Below are 15379 nucleotides of genomic sequence, written 5' to 3'. Positions count from 1 at the left end.
AAGTGGGCACATAAATCAGTGAAAAACTCACCCCACTACTGCATTTTACTTGGCTTAAGTTAAGTTTACACTGGATGCCATCTTCTTTAAGCGAAAAACTAATACACACTGCTAGGTCCAAAATTGCTGAAGATGCTGTGGTCTTGTGATTACACCAGAAAACATTTCTTGACTGTTTCATACTAATTCAGAGTATTGTTTTTCTGCTAAATTCTCCTACCATGTTCAAACATCAGAAAGTATTCTACTTTCAAAGCTCAGCATTGAATCCCATTTTGGGTGAGAAGACAATAACCACCTATTTTTGCTTCTGAAGAGCAGGAAAAATAGTGATATCCCAGCAAGTGCAGCAACACACAGGAGCTGAAGCACGATTAGCACAGGGCAGACGTGACTTACTTTTTTGAATTGCTTTGGCAAAAAAAGTAAGCACAAGAGGAATGATCAGAAACCAAGACCACCATGCCAAGCTGAACAAGTCAGAGAGACCCAAGATGTATGGTGCCAACCACACAGCATTTTAACCACCAGCTGGTCAGAAATAGATGGGAATTGATTCACTCCCGGAAATATGGTTAGAGCAGAGCTACCGTAACCAAAACCAAAAGAATGAAAAAACAAGGCTTTTTCTTTTTAAGAATGCAATTCCTAAACAGTGTGTCAACTGTGGTTAAAATGAAACTGTTTGGACAGCAATTGTCCCTATTTATCATTCTCTTATCTTCTTAAAATAGTTTCTGAACACACTTGTTTTATAAGCCTAGGGTCTCCAAGGGGATATGCTAAACAGCCCATCTTAAACAGCATAAATATTTTAGTCCGTTCTACCCAGCCTCTGGGTTTATTCTGCTTTTGCATCTCCAATTTTAAGAACATACCTGTGAAACATTTTTGAACACTACCTATATTCCAGAATGTAACAAAAAGTTTATTCACACAACAGCCATTTGTACTTACAATCAATTCTTTTTACAGCAGACATAATGTACAAAACATTGCAACACGCGTAAGCCCTATCCCTATTATCAGCTTCAACTCCAGAACATTTCAACCTCTTAACCCACAGGAATTAAATATATATATATTTTTCAAAAATCGAAGCAAAAAATCCACAGGGACAAAAGCAAGATATCCCATGTGGAGAACTGGTTTATGGTTATGTTTATTTCCAAGTAACACCATCTTTTAAAGATGATATATCAAGTATTTTTTTATTTGAAGAGAGGTATAATCTCTTTATTCCAGAAATAATTTGGATCAGAACCTTCTGCTAGAAATTTAACTCCTTTCCTTGCGTTTGCACTCGAACTACAGATAACCACATCACTTGCTATTGTTCTTGAGACTTTGGTCGATCATGTATCAGCACTTCATTAATCCAAACACAAACTTAAGATGTTTAGGGATGCTTTTCCATTTGAATTTCAAATAAAGCTGTTGTCTTAAGCTTTTTTAAAGACATGCAGTCATATGCAATCACAGTGTATTGTCTACAATGCTCAATACAACTATTTTCATGATGCTCTAAATGCTGTAAGCTACCAAACATCATGAGGATAGAAAAGAACTTCCAGCATGAATGCTCATGAAGCAGCTGTAATTATGCAGCCTATTTCACGTCAAAGGTAGCAGAGACTTTTCCCTTGTCAGGTTTCAAATACTAATAGCCTTATCAGATTCAACTTCCTCAAGCTAAACACTTATAAATGGCACTTCAAAATATCTACTATTCTAATTATGAATTTATCATTGTTCTGCAATTCATCTAAAGTTATTCATTCTTTCCTACATATTCAGCAGAATTAGCCTGGTGAATCTGCTCAAGACAAAGTAGAACTACTTCAGGTGTCAAACAAGATGTCCTACATATAATGGATACAATGCCATTTTAAAGAACAAGAACATGTTGTTAAATCAGCATTAAATATTTGCAGGGAGAATAAATCCACTGCGGTACAGAGACTGCACAAATCATCTGAATTCCAGTTTCATATATTCTGTAGTTGCACCATTGGAGATTGTGTTTTCAATATATGAAGTAGCAGTGCAAGTGTCCATTTCCCTACTAATGGTCTGAAACTCTAGTTACCCTCTTCAAAGCAAGAACGATCACTTATTCGGAAGCAGCGTAAAACCGCTGGTTTAACTTCCGGTCATACACACTCTAGCAAATGCTTTCATGTTTGTTGGCACCTGGGAAAGTAAGTGAATTCACATTAGCCTCCAGCTTTGGAATTCATATTAGTGTTTTCTCCTTAGCTCTGCTCAATTCTTCAGCTTTCAAACTGAATGGTAAGATTCCCACAAAGCCACTGAAACAGGTCTCTAAAATTGCACCCTGTGTACTTGCAAAAAGCATCTGGTAAGTGTTAATGAGTTTTGACATCCTGCCAATTACAGGCCTAACAAAATACCTTACTGTATGTATATATACAGACACTAGAATAAGCTTTAGAAATCAATGACTATAAAAAAATAACTTTTCATCTTATCCAAAGACAAGCCTTTGACCTGTTTACAGTTACTCCTCAAAATTTTGTTCTTAAGTTAGTTTCAGTGCAATGACTTCTTTTAAGCATATAGTTACAAGAAGGCTCATTAAAATGCTAAGAGGTATTCATTTTTGTGCAGAAAAAACCCTAAAAAATAAAGCTTTAATTCTGCTGTAACTCATTTTAATTGGTAAAGTATTTGCTCTGTAGAAGCATTAAGTTTACCATGGATGGTACCTAGATGGGAGTAATTCAAAGCCCCAAAAGATTATATTTGATCATTGCCTTAGGTAAACTTAGTTTTAAATCAGAGAGCCAAGACAGCCACTTTTTATTCTTAAACAATATTGACTGGCAACTTTAATTTAGCCTTTTTTTTACCTCTGACATAGACCAATATAAGCACTCTGCATTAGAACTCAACTCTTAAACAGTAGTACAGCATTGGGAAAAAAAGCAGCTCAAATACATTTTCCCCAGATTCAGTATTTCCATTGTGTCAAGTCACAATATAAAAACCTTCAAAAAAAAAAATCAGTTTCAAAGAGTTTATTCCTCCGATTGTGTAAGTATAAACAATCTGAAAGTGATCAGCCTATGAAACGGACTGTAGGTACACGTTTAGTTTTCAGTGGTCACTACACATACCACTCCCTCCGAGATATTACCGAGCCATCTACGTGAGAAACAAAGTCTTCTTCATCATCATCGTAACAATCACCACCCATGTAATTCATTCCCAGTGTTCCACCTTCATAGTAATCCATCGGTCTTTCATAACGTTCCTGGTACCTGTTAATATTGTCTATATTGTTCCACTCAGGTTTTTCAGGGTCTTCTAAATAATCTTTAGATATTAAGCTGTTCATTGGATGCTTAATTTCTTTTTTTATACTGTCAGGGTAAGAATCCACATCATCTGACTGAAGAACATCTATTTGAGACTCTTTTTGCATATCTGACGGTGGAATGTAGTTCTTAGCAAAGTAGTCACCACGGAAGGTCTGTCTTCTCCTATAGCAGAGAATTCCAACCAGAATACCAAGAAGTGCAAATAAAAGAGCCCCACCCACCAAACTACCGATGATGGTACCCCAAGTGTCTTCCTGCATTGCTGGCAAGCTTGATGTTGGGAAATCTATTATTCTATGTTCTGTTGCTAAACCTGTGATGCCATCAGTCGAAGGATGCCAGGGAACCGTGGGCAGTCGAGTGGTAGTAGTAGGAGGATCTAATGGAAAGAGCAAAGAAGTAGACAAGACACAGAAAAGGCACAGAATGTCAATGCAAGCTAAATCAGTTAAGGGTTTATAAGAAAGCAAAGTTGATGGGTATGTTCTACAAGAATAGTTTTTCATTCTCAAGTTCATGGCACTTCAAAAAGTCCTACATTTTCCACAGGCTTTGAACTAGGTTCATTACATGTGGTTTTGAGCTATGCTGCAGCAGGATGAAGTAAGGGAAGTAGCCACAATAAAAATAATCTTCAAGGAAACATTTTGCCCTCCTCAAAGTAAGGAGATGCAGCATTTCTGCTCAGGTGTTGACTGTTCATCATTTACCTCCTCCATAGAGGAAAAACCCAAGCAGTCCTTTAACTTTCCATTCAGCAGCTAGGAATACTGGATCAAATTAATTGATTATGCCACAGAGACAATTATTCCACATTAAATTTGCACTCCAAAATTTGTTCAGGACACTGAGTATAAGAATGAAAAACTATGAGTTGTGTTCTCAGTCAGCAGCACATGGACTACCAATTTTTAAGCTATTCTCTCCAAAAACATTTGTTTCATTAATACAACTTACTCAGCCTCACCTTGGGATTAGTGAAAGAAGCATAGTTAAAAATGGCATGTATTAATCTCAAAGTAACATGTTGAGCAAGGAGCCTCCAGGTTTTTAAAATAATAAAAAAATGGAACATTTGAAGTAAAAATTATTTCTATGCATTTCTCTTAAAAGCAATTTGATCCCTCATTCACAAAGAATTTCCATATTCATTTCTCAACATAAAGTATCAACTGATTTCATGTCAGGTGATGCATGTAAACAAGACACTGCTAGATACCATGCTTCTCCAGCACACAGCTTTTCCCTTTGTTCTTTAGGTCTACTGGAGATGCATCTTTATTGTAGACAAAGTTACAAGGGATGGGCTGATGAATCTGAGAATGATTATTGAGATTATACCAGTCAAACACAATGTTTTATGCAACTCCAGTTCCTATTTCTGTGCCACACTGGAAAAAAAAAAAAAAAATCACTTTTTGCCTTGCCCAATGCAAGGTTAATTGGTCTTTAAATCAGTAAAGCAACACTAAGCATGTTGTTTTAGCTTGAACCTTTTAGAGAGAATATTACTTGGACAGCCAAGTAGATCATCATATCATGTTAATTAGTTAAATGCCCATAAGCAAGATGCATGGAACTACCACTGCCACATTACAGAGGGACCCTAAATTCACCACCACAAAAAGTAAACCAGATAGAACTGGAGATCTGACAAGCTTCCAGTTACTTGACAAAACACGAATTTAAATAGTCATAAACATGATTTTTTAAATCTTACTACTCAGAGACAGACATACAATTCTCTCATACTAGACAGAATTGCCACATTTGTCAAGATCACTATAGATCTTACTTCAGGCTACATCTCACTGCTGAATGCAATACTTTAAGCTTGACATAGTAAGTAAAGTTTCACAGAGATTTTCAAAGCACATAATTATATTACTTGACTATGTAAAAGTGATGATTTGTTAGGGAACTATACATAAATGAAATTAATTTGACAGAAGACAGGAAACTGAACAAGAAAGATGCACTACCAAAGTGAACAAGAGGAATTCAGATTATGATTTTAGTAAAAACTGATTTAAAGTGAGTTTGATAATTTATCAAAGAAATAGAGAATAAGGAATCCAAGTTTACCAGGGTTCCATGTCCCACACATCCATAAGTCAATAAGTTAAACTCAAAACCCTCTTCCTTGAAAAGGTGTTTGCTTTAGACAAAAAATGTTAGCTGAAAATACAAACAGTAGCAGCAAAATCTTCTTCCAAGCGACATACACTTGGGGTTTTTTTTTGTTTTTAAACTGGGTTTTGTAATTGTTCACCTATTTCCCTCTGATACTGAGGTCCAAAGTACCATCCTCCACACCCAAAGTATGAAATACATATTCACAAGTATGTAGTATTTGCATCCTGGCAAGTTTAACCATCACATATGTGAAGTAAGCACAGTGGCAATTACACTCATATTTAAACCCCAGTGTTTCACAAAAAGCTTTTCCTTAAAACTTCTGTTTCATCCACCAATTGTCAGGCTGTATAACTGCCTTATCTACAAGCAGTAATTAACACATTAGTCTTAAATTAATTGCAAATGTAGGATCAATTAAGTACTTGCCTATCCATATTCCCTGAATACACAACCATGATACTTCTACCGTCTGTGTCAGTACCTTTTATTGTTGAAGAAGGACAAAATTAAAGTCATCCCTTCTTATTTATAAAGCCAATTACAACTAAGAACATGTGAGGTTAACTTCTAATATCACTAGAGCTTTCTAAATGTAAAACTAATTTTTTTTATTTTTTTAACTTCCTTTTACCTTTATTACTAGAGAACACAGTGTTTTCAAACTGGAACCACTTTTGATTTAGCCCACCATGAAGTACTTCAGAGGTAAGGAGACCAGCTCTATAACAGGAAAGAATTCAATACTGGCACTACATCTTTGGTTCAAATTTGTCACTTAAGCACTACAGAAACAAAGTTTTGGAAGGGAAGGTACTTTGGCTAGCTGTTGTCTATTAATATAGACAGTCATGGTCTGTCTTATTTTAAAAGCCATGATAAAGTCTAGTTCTCCCTATTTAAAAAAACAAACCACAAACCCCACAAAATTAAAGATGCAGACATCCCTTTCTTTGCCTCCTATGAGACAAGGACCTGCTATCAATTACTTATAATCCAAAAGTGAGCTGGCTTTGCACAAATTCCAATATCTCTTTTGCAGTTCTCATTTTATGGAGTGTCAAGTAACCTGCCTGTACATGTACTACATGTATGTTTACACAGAGACATATTTACCTCTGGATCTTAACCTGCTGTAATTGCTACATATCTCTTAGATGGTAAGTACTTAAACACTTGTATGTAGCTGTGTGTTATAAAAACAGCACTTTCTTTCAACTGCTTAAAAGCTTATGTAGCAACTTCTCCATGACAGGAGGGAAAGTTGTCTTACCATGCAAGAAGGCTTTCTGAATGTTGGAGATTAAGTGATTTTTAAACTTACCATTCTTTCTGCAACCATTTGCACTCTCAATTCAAGGAGCAGGTGGGGACACTGTGTAACCCTCTCCCCAGAGTATCTTGTTCCACACTGGAGTTAAGTATTTTCCTTAGGATTCTTTTCAGTGTGTCTTCCCCTTCTATTTTGGCAGTCAACAGCCAAGTACAATCTAATATGTACTTTAGAAAATAAAAGAGCACCTGTATTCACAATGCTCTCTCAGAACAGGTTAACATATGAACAAAACGAAGTTAAAACAATGACCTGTCTCTGCTAGGTTAACCCTGACAATGCCCACTGTACAACAAGGTGACCTGTACTTCTAAGTTACAACCTTCCTAGGATTGCTGGCTAACAAAGACTGGCTTTACTTTTAAGAAAATGAAGTCTTTTCCAAAGGCAGTCATGACAGAGGAAGTGTGTTCCTATCAGAATGTGAGTCTCACAGGTCGCCTCTCTTTTGCAAGTGGAGAAAGGGAAAGCCTCAGTAAGCAATACGAAGAAGGAGCAGAGAGCCAAGAAAATGAAGTTCAATTCCTTGTGTAAGAAAACTGAATAAATCAGTATTACAAGAGGAAGTGCTTTACATATCAAGCTGACAGCTTGTTTTGGAACAGCTGTTACTGTAGGACTAAGTCAGGAATTTCAACACTTGAACTCCACACAAGGAGCATGACTTGGTTTTGCTGGACAACTGTACAAAATGTTTAACTGTACATCACTGAATGACTAAAAAATAACCTAGGTATCTGTGCCTTAAAACCAATATTAAAAAAGCCTCTGGCTTCGAATACCATTTTAGTATTACTCTACCCCTATAAAGATATATCATCATCTTTAACTGCTACGCTTATTTCCCTATTCCACTTCAAGAGCACTAACACAAAGGTTAGGAGCACAACAGAATTTATTAAGAACAAGGCTTTATTTTTAACAATTACGATTACAACCAATGGTTGTTTGAGTTCTTCCTGCTCAGCTTACATTCCAATCCTACAAGAATTATAATAGCTTAACATTAACTGCTGAAAACAATAGAAGTGTTAGACCTTATGCCTGCCTCACCTCTCTCATTTTAATCAGGCCTCCTATAGACTAAAAGTTAACACACTATGCTTTTAACCAGTTTGGTATAATCTTCTCTAACGTATTGTCTCAGTATTAACTGAGACAAGCATACAGCACTCTTCTTGAAACAGATGTGTTTGACTTGCCTGAGCATTAGTTGTAATGATACAGGACCAGTTTTATTCTAAGTTGCCTAAAATTACCTGCATTTTCTTAGATGTTGATCATGCTACATGCTCCAAGATTAACATGAATTTGATTCATTTTAGGAAACACCATATATGCTTTCCTGGTTGGCCTATTTTAGTCTATTTGTTGCAAACATAATTTGAATGACAGTTTTATATTTTCATGCATGACAATCATGGTAAAAAGCATGAGTTCTACTTACAGTGGATGATAATTCACTGAACTGACAACTTGCAAAGTGGTGGATTTGAAAAAACTTCCCTCATTCCTGAGACTTAGAATATGGCTGAGAACAGAGCTATAAACTATTATTGTTATTGTTATTTTCTGCATAAATGTATTTGAATGTCACATTCCAGGCAAATATTTCACCCTACTCAATGATGATATTCTAATTTTTTGACTTGATCCTTCTTACTAACATGACAGACATTGTAATTGTTTTGAGACTGCTAAGCAGCCATGAACTCCCCATAGCAGAAGCATTAGAACCAAGCATCCAAAAATAACCTCTAAAAGAACTTTCATAATCATAGAATCATCGAGGTTGGAAGAGACCTTTAAGATCACCAAGTCCAACTGTTAAATTGTCACTCCACTTGTAACCCCTTAATCCACACCTTCCAGATCCAGACACCTCAAACACTTCCAGTGATGGTGATTCCACCTATTCCTATTCCAGTGTCTGACCACCATAACAGGGAAAATTTTTTTCTAATATCTAATCTGAAACTTCCTCATCTCATCTTATGACCCTAATAATAGTGATACTAATTGGCAGCACTTAAGTCTCTTAAATTATAAAAAATTCTAGCTATAAAGTTGCTTCCCAGTAATTTCACTGTCCCAAACTATTTAGAAGTCTCCAGATAACTAGCTCATTAACTAGTCAATTGATTAAAAATTACTAGCTTTCCACAGTGACCCCACAGTGTAGTCATATCTGACTGAAACACTACCATTTGCTCTAAAGATGCAGATAACTAGCAAAAATGAATTTTGGCAGATGTGGCTTCAGACATCCTATACCTTAAGTTGTAGTCTTAAGTTCTCATTCTCTTCTCAACCTTTAAGTGCTAACATCGAGTTTGAAGTTCTTACAAAGAAGTTACCTATATTTCTATCCTCTTTACTGGCCAACATGGACTCTGACACTTACCATTTGCTCTAAAGATGCAGATAACTAGCAAAAATGAATTTTGGCAGATGTGGCTTCAGACATCCTATACCTTAAGTTGTAGTCTTAAGTTCTCATTCTCTTCTCAACCTTTAAGTGCTAACATCGAGTTTGAAGTTCTTACAAAGAAGTTACCTATATTTCTATCCTCTTTACTGGCCAACATGGACTCTGACACTTAATTCCCTTGATGACTAAGGGAATAAAGAGCATACTAAAAAGCAGCAACACCATACAACAAAATCAAGTTTTAATTTTCATGTCTGTATTATCTTCCTTAAAATGCTATATTAGCATTTATTGATCAAGCTAGATATTAGCTAATTTACCTAATCCATTATGGAAATCTAGAGAGCTTTTTCACACCTGTACAGCACCATTCATGTATATCATAAGTCATGCTGTTCTTTCATAAAGAAGGTGCCATAGCAAAACATTAATTACACTGTGTTAATAGACACAAGGATGTGTGTTCCAACAGCAGTGGTGCTAAACAGACACACACATTTGCTATATTATACTGAGTAGATCAGCAAGAGCTCTATATGAAATACTTAACTTTGTGATTACTGGATATCTGCACCCCAAGAAAATGTGACAAGTAACTGGAGTACAACACGTTCAGAGCACAAGCCTAACTACCTTAAAGCAGAGCATCATTGGCTTTTCTAAACCTAGTTGCTCGCCTTCCATTAACATCTGGAGTTTTTTTAATCTGTAACAGACAAGGTACTGTTTATTGCAGCCAATATGTCTTGTCAAACACAAGTTAACACTGTAGAAAAAGCTCAGTTCACCTACCACAAGAAAGGAATAAGCACCTCAACCTTAAGAATATGCTGCTGTTACTGAAGAGTCACTTTAATCCCAAGTTGTACTACAGCTCTCAAATCCACACTTTCAATAGATTGTGATGCAAAAGGCATATTTCATGCATCAACTGGCTCTTCAGTTTGCTAATACAATCATTATCCAAAAAAAGTTCCAAGTTAACATACTGTCTTTGCTGAGAAGTAGGACTTACCTAATATGTAGATAGTCTTCTGATCACTCCTCTGACCAAGTGAATTAGTGACCTTACAGATATAAGTCCCAGTGTAGTTATAAGTCAGTGGGCTACTGAACTGCAGAGTATTGTTGACTGACAGCAATCCTTCTGGCCATTGTCCATCCAACCTAGAAAAACACAGTTGAATTTCAAATATGAATGTTTACAACTAGTTAAAATATAACTAGTTCAAAATAGTATTTGCAATAGTCCTGAGAGTGAACTTTTCACGGTGCTCTGACATTGTCAGTGGGCTTTCCTTGGATATTCTGCATACACCTGAACATTTATTTAGTATTTAATTTCTGTGCCAAATTCTTTGAAATGTCAAATCAGCTGGCACTAGAAGCTGTGTACAAATGAACACTACTACAGCTAAGAAAACATTACCTCAAAGAATTTGGAGGAACAATCCAACTCAAGCTCTAAAAGCTAACAGTCAAACTAAGATGCACTTATACTGCTGTCAGGATTATCTGCCTGTCCTTTCGTATCTAGTTGAGCTACCACAATAAATACTTCTGTCCAAAAATGCTTAATTTACAGGACATTTTAAACAGAATTCTGAGCAAGCGTTCAAGCAATTTCCCCTCTCTTGACCTGCCTTTTCTCATCCCCCATCACTTTTCCATCTAAATTACAGCACTGAAATGGAATGTGGTGCTTGGTTACACACTTGGGGAAACAACTGGTCAAAAAAATATTTGTTTCTAATCAACTCAGTTTTCCAAATCTATCATGGCCATATACAATTCTGCCTGAGACTGCAGTAACAACTGTGTAAACAGAACAGAGAAAGGGGACAGGGCAAAGGCACTGGAACTGCCTAACAGAGCTGCCAACTGCCCGTTCAACACCTGTGTAATTTCATGCCATTGCAGCCCAGTGTGCTTTTAACTAAGTATCTACTAGCAGCTAAACAGGCCTAAGTCAATATTCAAACATATGATCACCCAATCACAGTAGATTGAAAGCATTTAGCAAGATTTTCTAAGTAGCACTGAACAAAAAAAGCTGCATGACACTTGAAAATATGTACTCAAATGTTAAAAAAAACTCAACCAAAAATCAACCAAACACTCTGCAGTTAACAGTAAAAGGGATTTCCAACAAATGTAGGTTCAAGAAAACATTCCTACCACTTTTCAGTGATTATTGCCCAGAATAAGCCACAGAAAGCCAATTCAAGTGATCAAGTACATACTTCATAATTCACAGTACCAGAAGCATTTATTTCAATAAACATTATAAACCAGTCAATTGGCTTGAAAGCTCTGTCCTAATCAAATTCTCATACATGCAACACTTTGAAATATTACTAACCACAAAAATATCACTATCCCAGCAAAACCAATGTCACCTTTGCTTCCAAGGGATATAGATTTTTTGGTTTTGTAGTTCTAGAAGCTATTACAATCTGACACCAGTAAGACAACACATAATCCAACACAGCTACTTTTCATTTCCTTAAATACTTATCAAGTTACCCTCCTTTGACACGGATTCCCCCACCACCACACACAAACTTGAAGTTCTTCATTCAGCAATATTACAGCTTCTTGGATATGATTTGTTCTTGCTTAAAATGGCATGCTAGTTCCACTCCAAGAAATTAAGCTAAGCTTTCTTGCAGAAGTTGGTTCAGCTTTAACTTTATGAAGTCTAGAAGTGACCTCTGAAGCTTGAAGTCCTTTAAATATATTGAAATATGTTTATTTATTCTGGAATTGGAAGCAGAGGTTGTATTGTTTAGTCCTTACATACATCTCAAATACAGACAAGAGAACTGAGAACCCAGTGCATCTGAATAAACAAATGGTACTGGCATGTTTGTTTAAACATATGAATTTTTGTGTTGAAATTTCTCATTGTGTAAAATTAAGCTAAGCCTGGAATGGGCATGGCAGCCTACTGCAGCAGTAGGTAAAGTATACGTTTTACTAAACCTGCTTTAGCATAGCCATGCCATTCTTACTAGAATTAGTTGCAATATTGACTGAAAATTTCAATGGCTGCTTTTAGGATTGAGTCAGTTACAGCAACGTTTTGTTTTCCTGCAAAACTGCCATCCAGCAATTCTTAACTTATCAACACAACGTTTTCAATCCACATTATGACTACTATTCCCAAATGTTAAATTACATGTACCATTGAGAAGGCAGGAAATGGATTACAGCTTCAGATCAGTAAATATTCCTATTGTCTTACCAACAGAAGCACTATAACAGTGACATATAAACATACACCACTCTTAGGGAAGTTATTTCCTCTGTTTCTATAGGCAACAAGTAAATTTAAAAGAGTTGAGCTTATTTTTTTTTTCTTCACAGGACAGATTTTGCTTGCTTTTATTTTCCTCCTCTGCCTTTTGCCCAAAGTACATCCCTGGCTACAAAAGCAAAGCAGTAAATTTCAGAATAGGGCCCACCTAACCTATATATCCATGAAATGTGACTTCTATGTAAGATATTATTTTTACTGGAGACATATGTTCAAGACCTAGTTTCCATCACTAAGCATTGATCTGATCCGGCAACTACTTCAGCATTTTTGAAAAACATGACAAATTCTGTAATTAAGTAAGCAGTATTTGTGATCTCAACTGTAATTTTCGGATTTTAAAATGCAGACACAGAAAAGTCTGTTCAAGGGTTTACAATCTACTCTCAGTAATAATAAAACAGAATTAATGAAATAATAGTTTGATACCTATCAGGTTTTTTTGGTCTTTGCTCTATATGCTGCAACACATGCAGTTCACTCTACTTTGAGTAACTGAAGAGACTTTACCCTAACAGCAATGACAAACTGTTCAGGCACGTAAATTTACAAGAATTCCACACACCCTTATTCACAGATATAACACACCTTGTATTCTCCTTTTAAAAGGCTGTATAAACCATTACAACCCAACCCAAGTCACATACTCCTTGTTTTCAAAACAGGCATTTACTCTAAGCTAAGCAATTATACCACTCAAACTATGTGGCAAGCCCGTCCTTAGAAATATTTACCTGGACCACGTAAATTCCATAGGTAATGGATTTGCATCAGCATTACATTTGAGCTGAACATTCTCTCTTCCAATGAACCAGTTTCCATCATAGCCAGTTACTGAAACTTCTGGGGCATCTAAAAAAAAAAAATTAAGTATTTTCTCTCTCAACAATCACAATATTTACTTTTAAAGTGGACTGTGTGTAATGATCAGATCAGTGGAGCAGAAAGGGTTTTGGTTTTGGGTTTTTTTTTGCTGTTGTTGTTTTGGCAGCTATTTGTTTTTAATTTACAGACTACCACCACCAAAACACACAGATAACATGATACAATTCCGAGCTACAGCATAACATGCAGCAGTGAATAAATTGTTTTCATCACTGCCACTTTTCCAGTCTGTTTTTGGCAACCACACAGCACCTTGGGGAAGTGAGAGGACTTCAGAAAAAAAGAATCAGTTTCATGTTTTTGGGAAGTGGGGAATGGTAATTTAGAGCTACTTCTCACTAAAGAGATACAGGAAAGGATCAGAAACAGCCTTTGGAGAAACAGCCAATTAGGAAATCACCAAAAAGTTCACAGATGCTAGCTATAAAGGTTAAGTTATCCACCGGCATCAAAATGTAGAATTATGTTATGGTTCTAAAAAGCAAGGAGGCCATTTCAGATAAACCAGAGAGACCTAGGTGCAGTATTCAGGACCCAGAGAACAAACCATCCAATATGATTTGGTATAAGCTCCTACAGCAGAGATGAAGGACCAGTTACAAAGGCTGTAAGGATCAGGGAAGACTGAGTAACACACACGTATTACCTCTGCTTCTTACTTGTGGTCGTGTTGCTAATTATCTAATTTTAGATAAAAATATTTAAGACCAATTTGCATCCTCATTTCACTTAAAATATAGAACTCAATTGTCTTGTTCACTGTTTGGATGAGAACTTCATTTCAAGGTTGATAAAACAAAACAGTACTAGTCACTATTTTATGCCCAAATAAGTGAGTCATTACCAAATAGACTAAGAACAAACACAAACCAGATTCTAGCCAAACCAAGAGCAAAGTCCACAATTTAGGAACTTTGAAGCTGCACACAGGCAAGACAGACAGTTTGCCTTTGTCACATACGTATGGTCTAACAAAAAGATGGATCACATGCCTAAAGCTTATTTGTATTAACTGGTTTTAGCTAAGCAGCACTGTAAGCCAACTCACTTCATATTCACGTGTTTTAAAGCGATACATTTGTTAAACAAGCCTGGTTTAGTTTTGAATTGTATGAGGAACTTGAAGGTGAATAATCAATGTTAGGAACGCATGTATTATGCTCTTGTTTCCTTATGCTAATTAGAGTAGACAAAGCTTAGTGAGTAATTTGAGAAGAACTTACTGACCTCCATAAGACCCTACTTTCAACTTGTCATCTCAAACATGAATCTTCATTAGAATTGTTTTTTAATACCGCTGAAATTTTAAGACACTATAAACAGTTCACAGATCAGCTGTGCTATACTGTGTCTGTAATAGTTTCCATATTAAATATAAACATAAATAATCATGTTTACCCATGAGCCAATATCCAAAACCAACAGTAGAAACACAACAGTGTTCTAGCTTCATGACTCTTTATTTTCAATAGAGACACTAAGGTTCTACTCCTGCCTGACCTATCTCTTATCACAGTTTTTCTATGCAGTTTTCATTTCCTTTGTTTCCCTGAAGGAGAAAGTGTCATCTCCTTCCTGTGGAAGGTACACACTGATAAAGAGGCTGGTTTTAAGATATATACTGAGCAGTAATTACCTTACAGAATACTTACATTGTATGTCCAATACATAAGGGTATCTTATCTCCTTTTCCAAAGCAGGGTGCCTCACAATACAAGTTATGCGCCTTCCTCTTGCAAATCTTGTAGGGACAATCATATACTGACTTACAACTGTCACTGTTTCATTTGGAAACAAAGTAGAGCTGGATTCCATTTCACCAAGGCCTCCTTCCCAGTCAATCTCTGCAGCAGGTTTTCCAGTGGCTGCTGTACAAGTGGCTGCCTCTGTCCTATTTGCACCATCTATTAGAGGGTTTGGTCCTTTTGTTA

The 15379-nt window shown here is 36.3% G+C and overlaps 2 protein-coding genes across 2 annotated transcripts in view; both read right to left on the bottom strand.

Annotated features, from left to right (window-relative positions):
* The window catches only part of LOC103798591 (nectin-3-like), a 34208-nt gene that overhangs the window by 11307 nt on the left and 7522 nt on the right, over positions 1-15379 (bottom strand). The window contains exons 3-5 of the mRNA XM_009070866.1: positions 15101-15378; positions 13298-13415; positions 10260-10411 (exon numbers count right to left, since the gene is read on the bottom strand). Coding sequence (XP_009069114.1) covers positions 10260-10411; positions 13298-13415; positions 15101-15378 — 548 coding nt within the window. The remainder of the gene's footprint in view (positions 1-10259; positions 10412-13297; positions 13416-15100; position 15379) is intronic.
* On the bottom strand, positions 2821-10479 carry LOC103798590 (nectin-3-like). The gene is made up of 2 exons (XM_009070865.1): positions 10260-10479; positions 2821-3723 (listed from the first exon to the last, which is right to left on the bottom strand). The coding sequence occupies exon 2, from the start codon at positions 3602-3604 to the stop codon at positions 3131-3133; it is 474 nt and encodes a 157-aa protein (XP_009069113.1). The 5' UTR covers positions 3605-3723; positions 10260-10479; the 3' UTR covers positions 2821-3130.

The sequence above is a fragment of the Acanthisitta chloris genome, unplaced genomic scaffold (genome assembly GCF_000695815.1).
Source record: "Acanthisitta chloris isolate BGI_N310 unplaced genomic scaffold, ASM69581v1 scaffold4263, whole genome shotgun sequence".
Taxonomy (NCBI): Eukaryota; Metazoa; Chordata; class Aves; order Passeriformes; family Acanthisittidae; genus Acanthisitta; species Acanthisitta chloris.
The sequence above is the reverse complement of the archived record's forward strand: the minus strand, read 5'-3'. Positions and strand labels throughout refer to the sequence as shown.

Excerpts from the sequence above, each read along its gene's own strand:
- LOC103798590 (XM_009070865.1), bottom strand. The coding sequence starts at position 3,604 with ATGCAGGAAGACACTTGGGGTACCATCATCGGTAGTTTGGTGGGTGGG.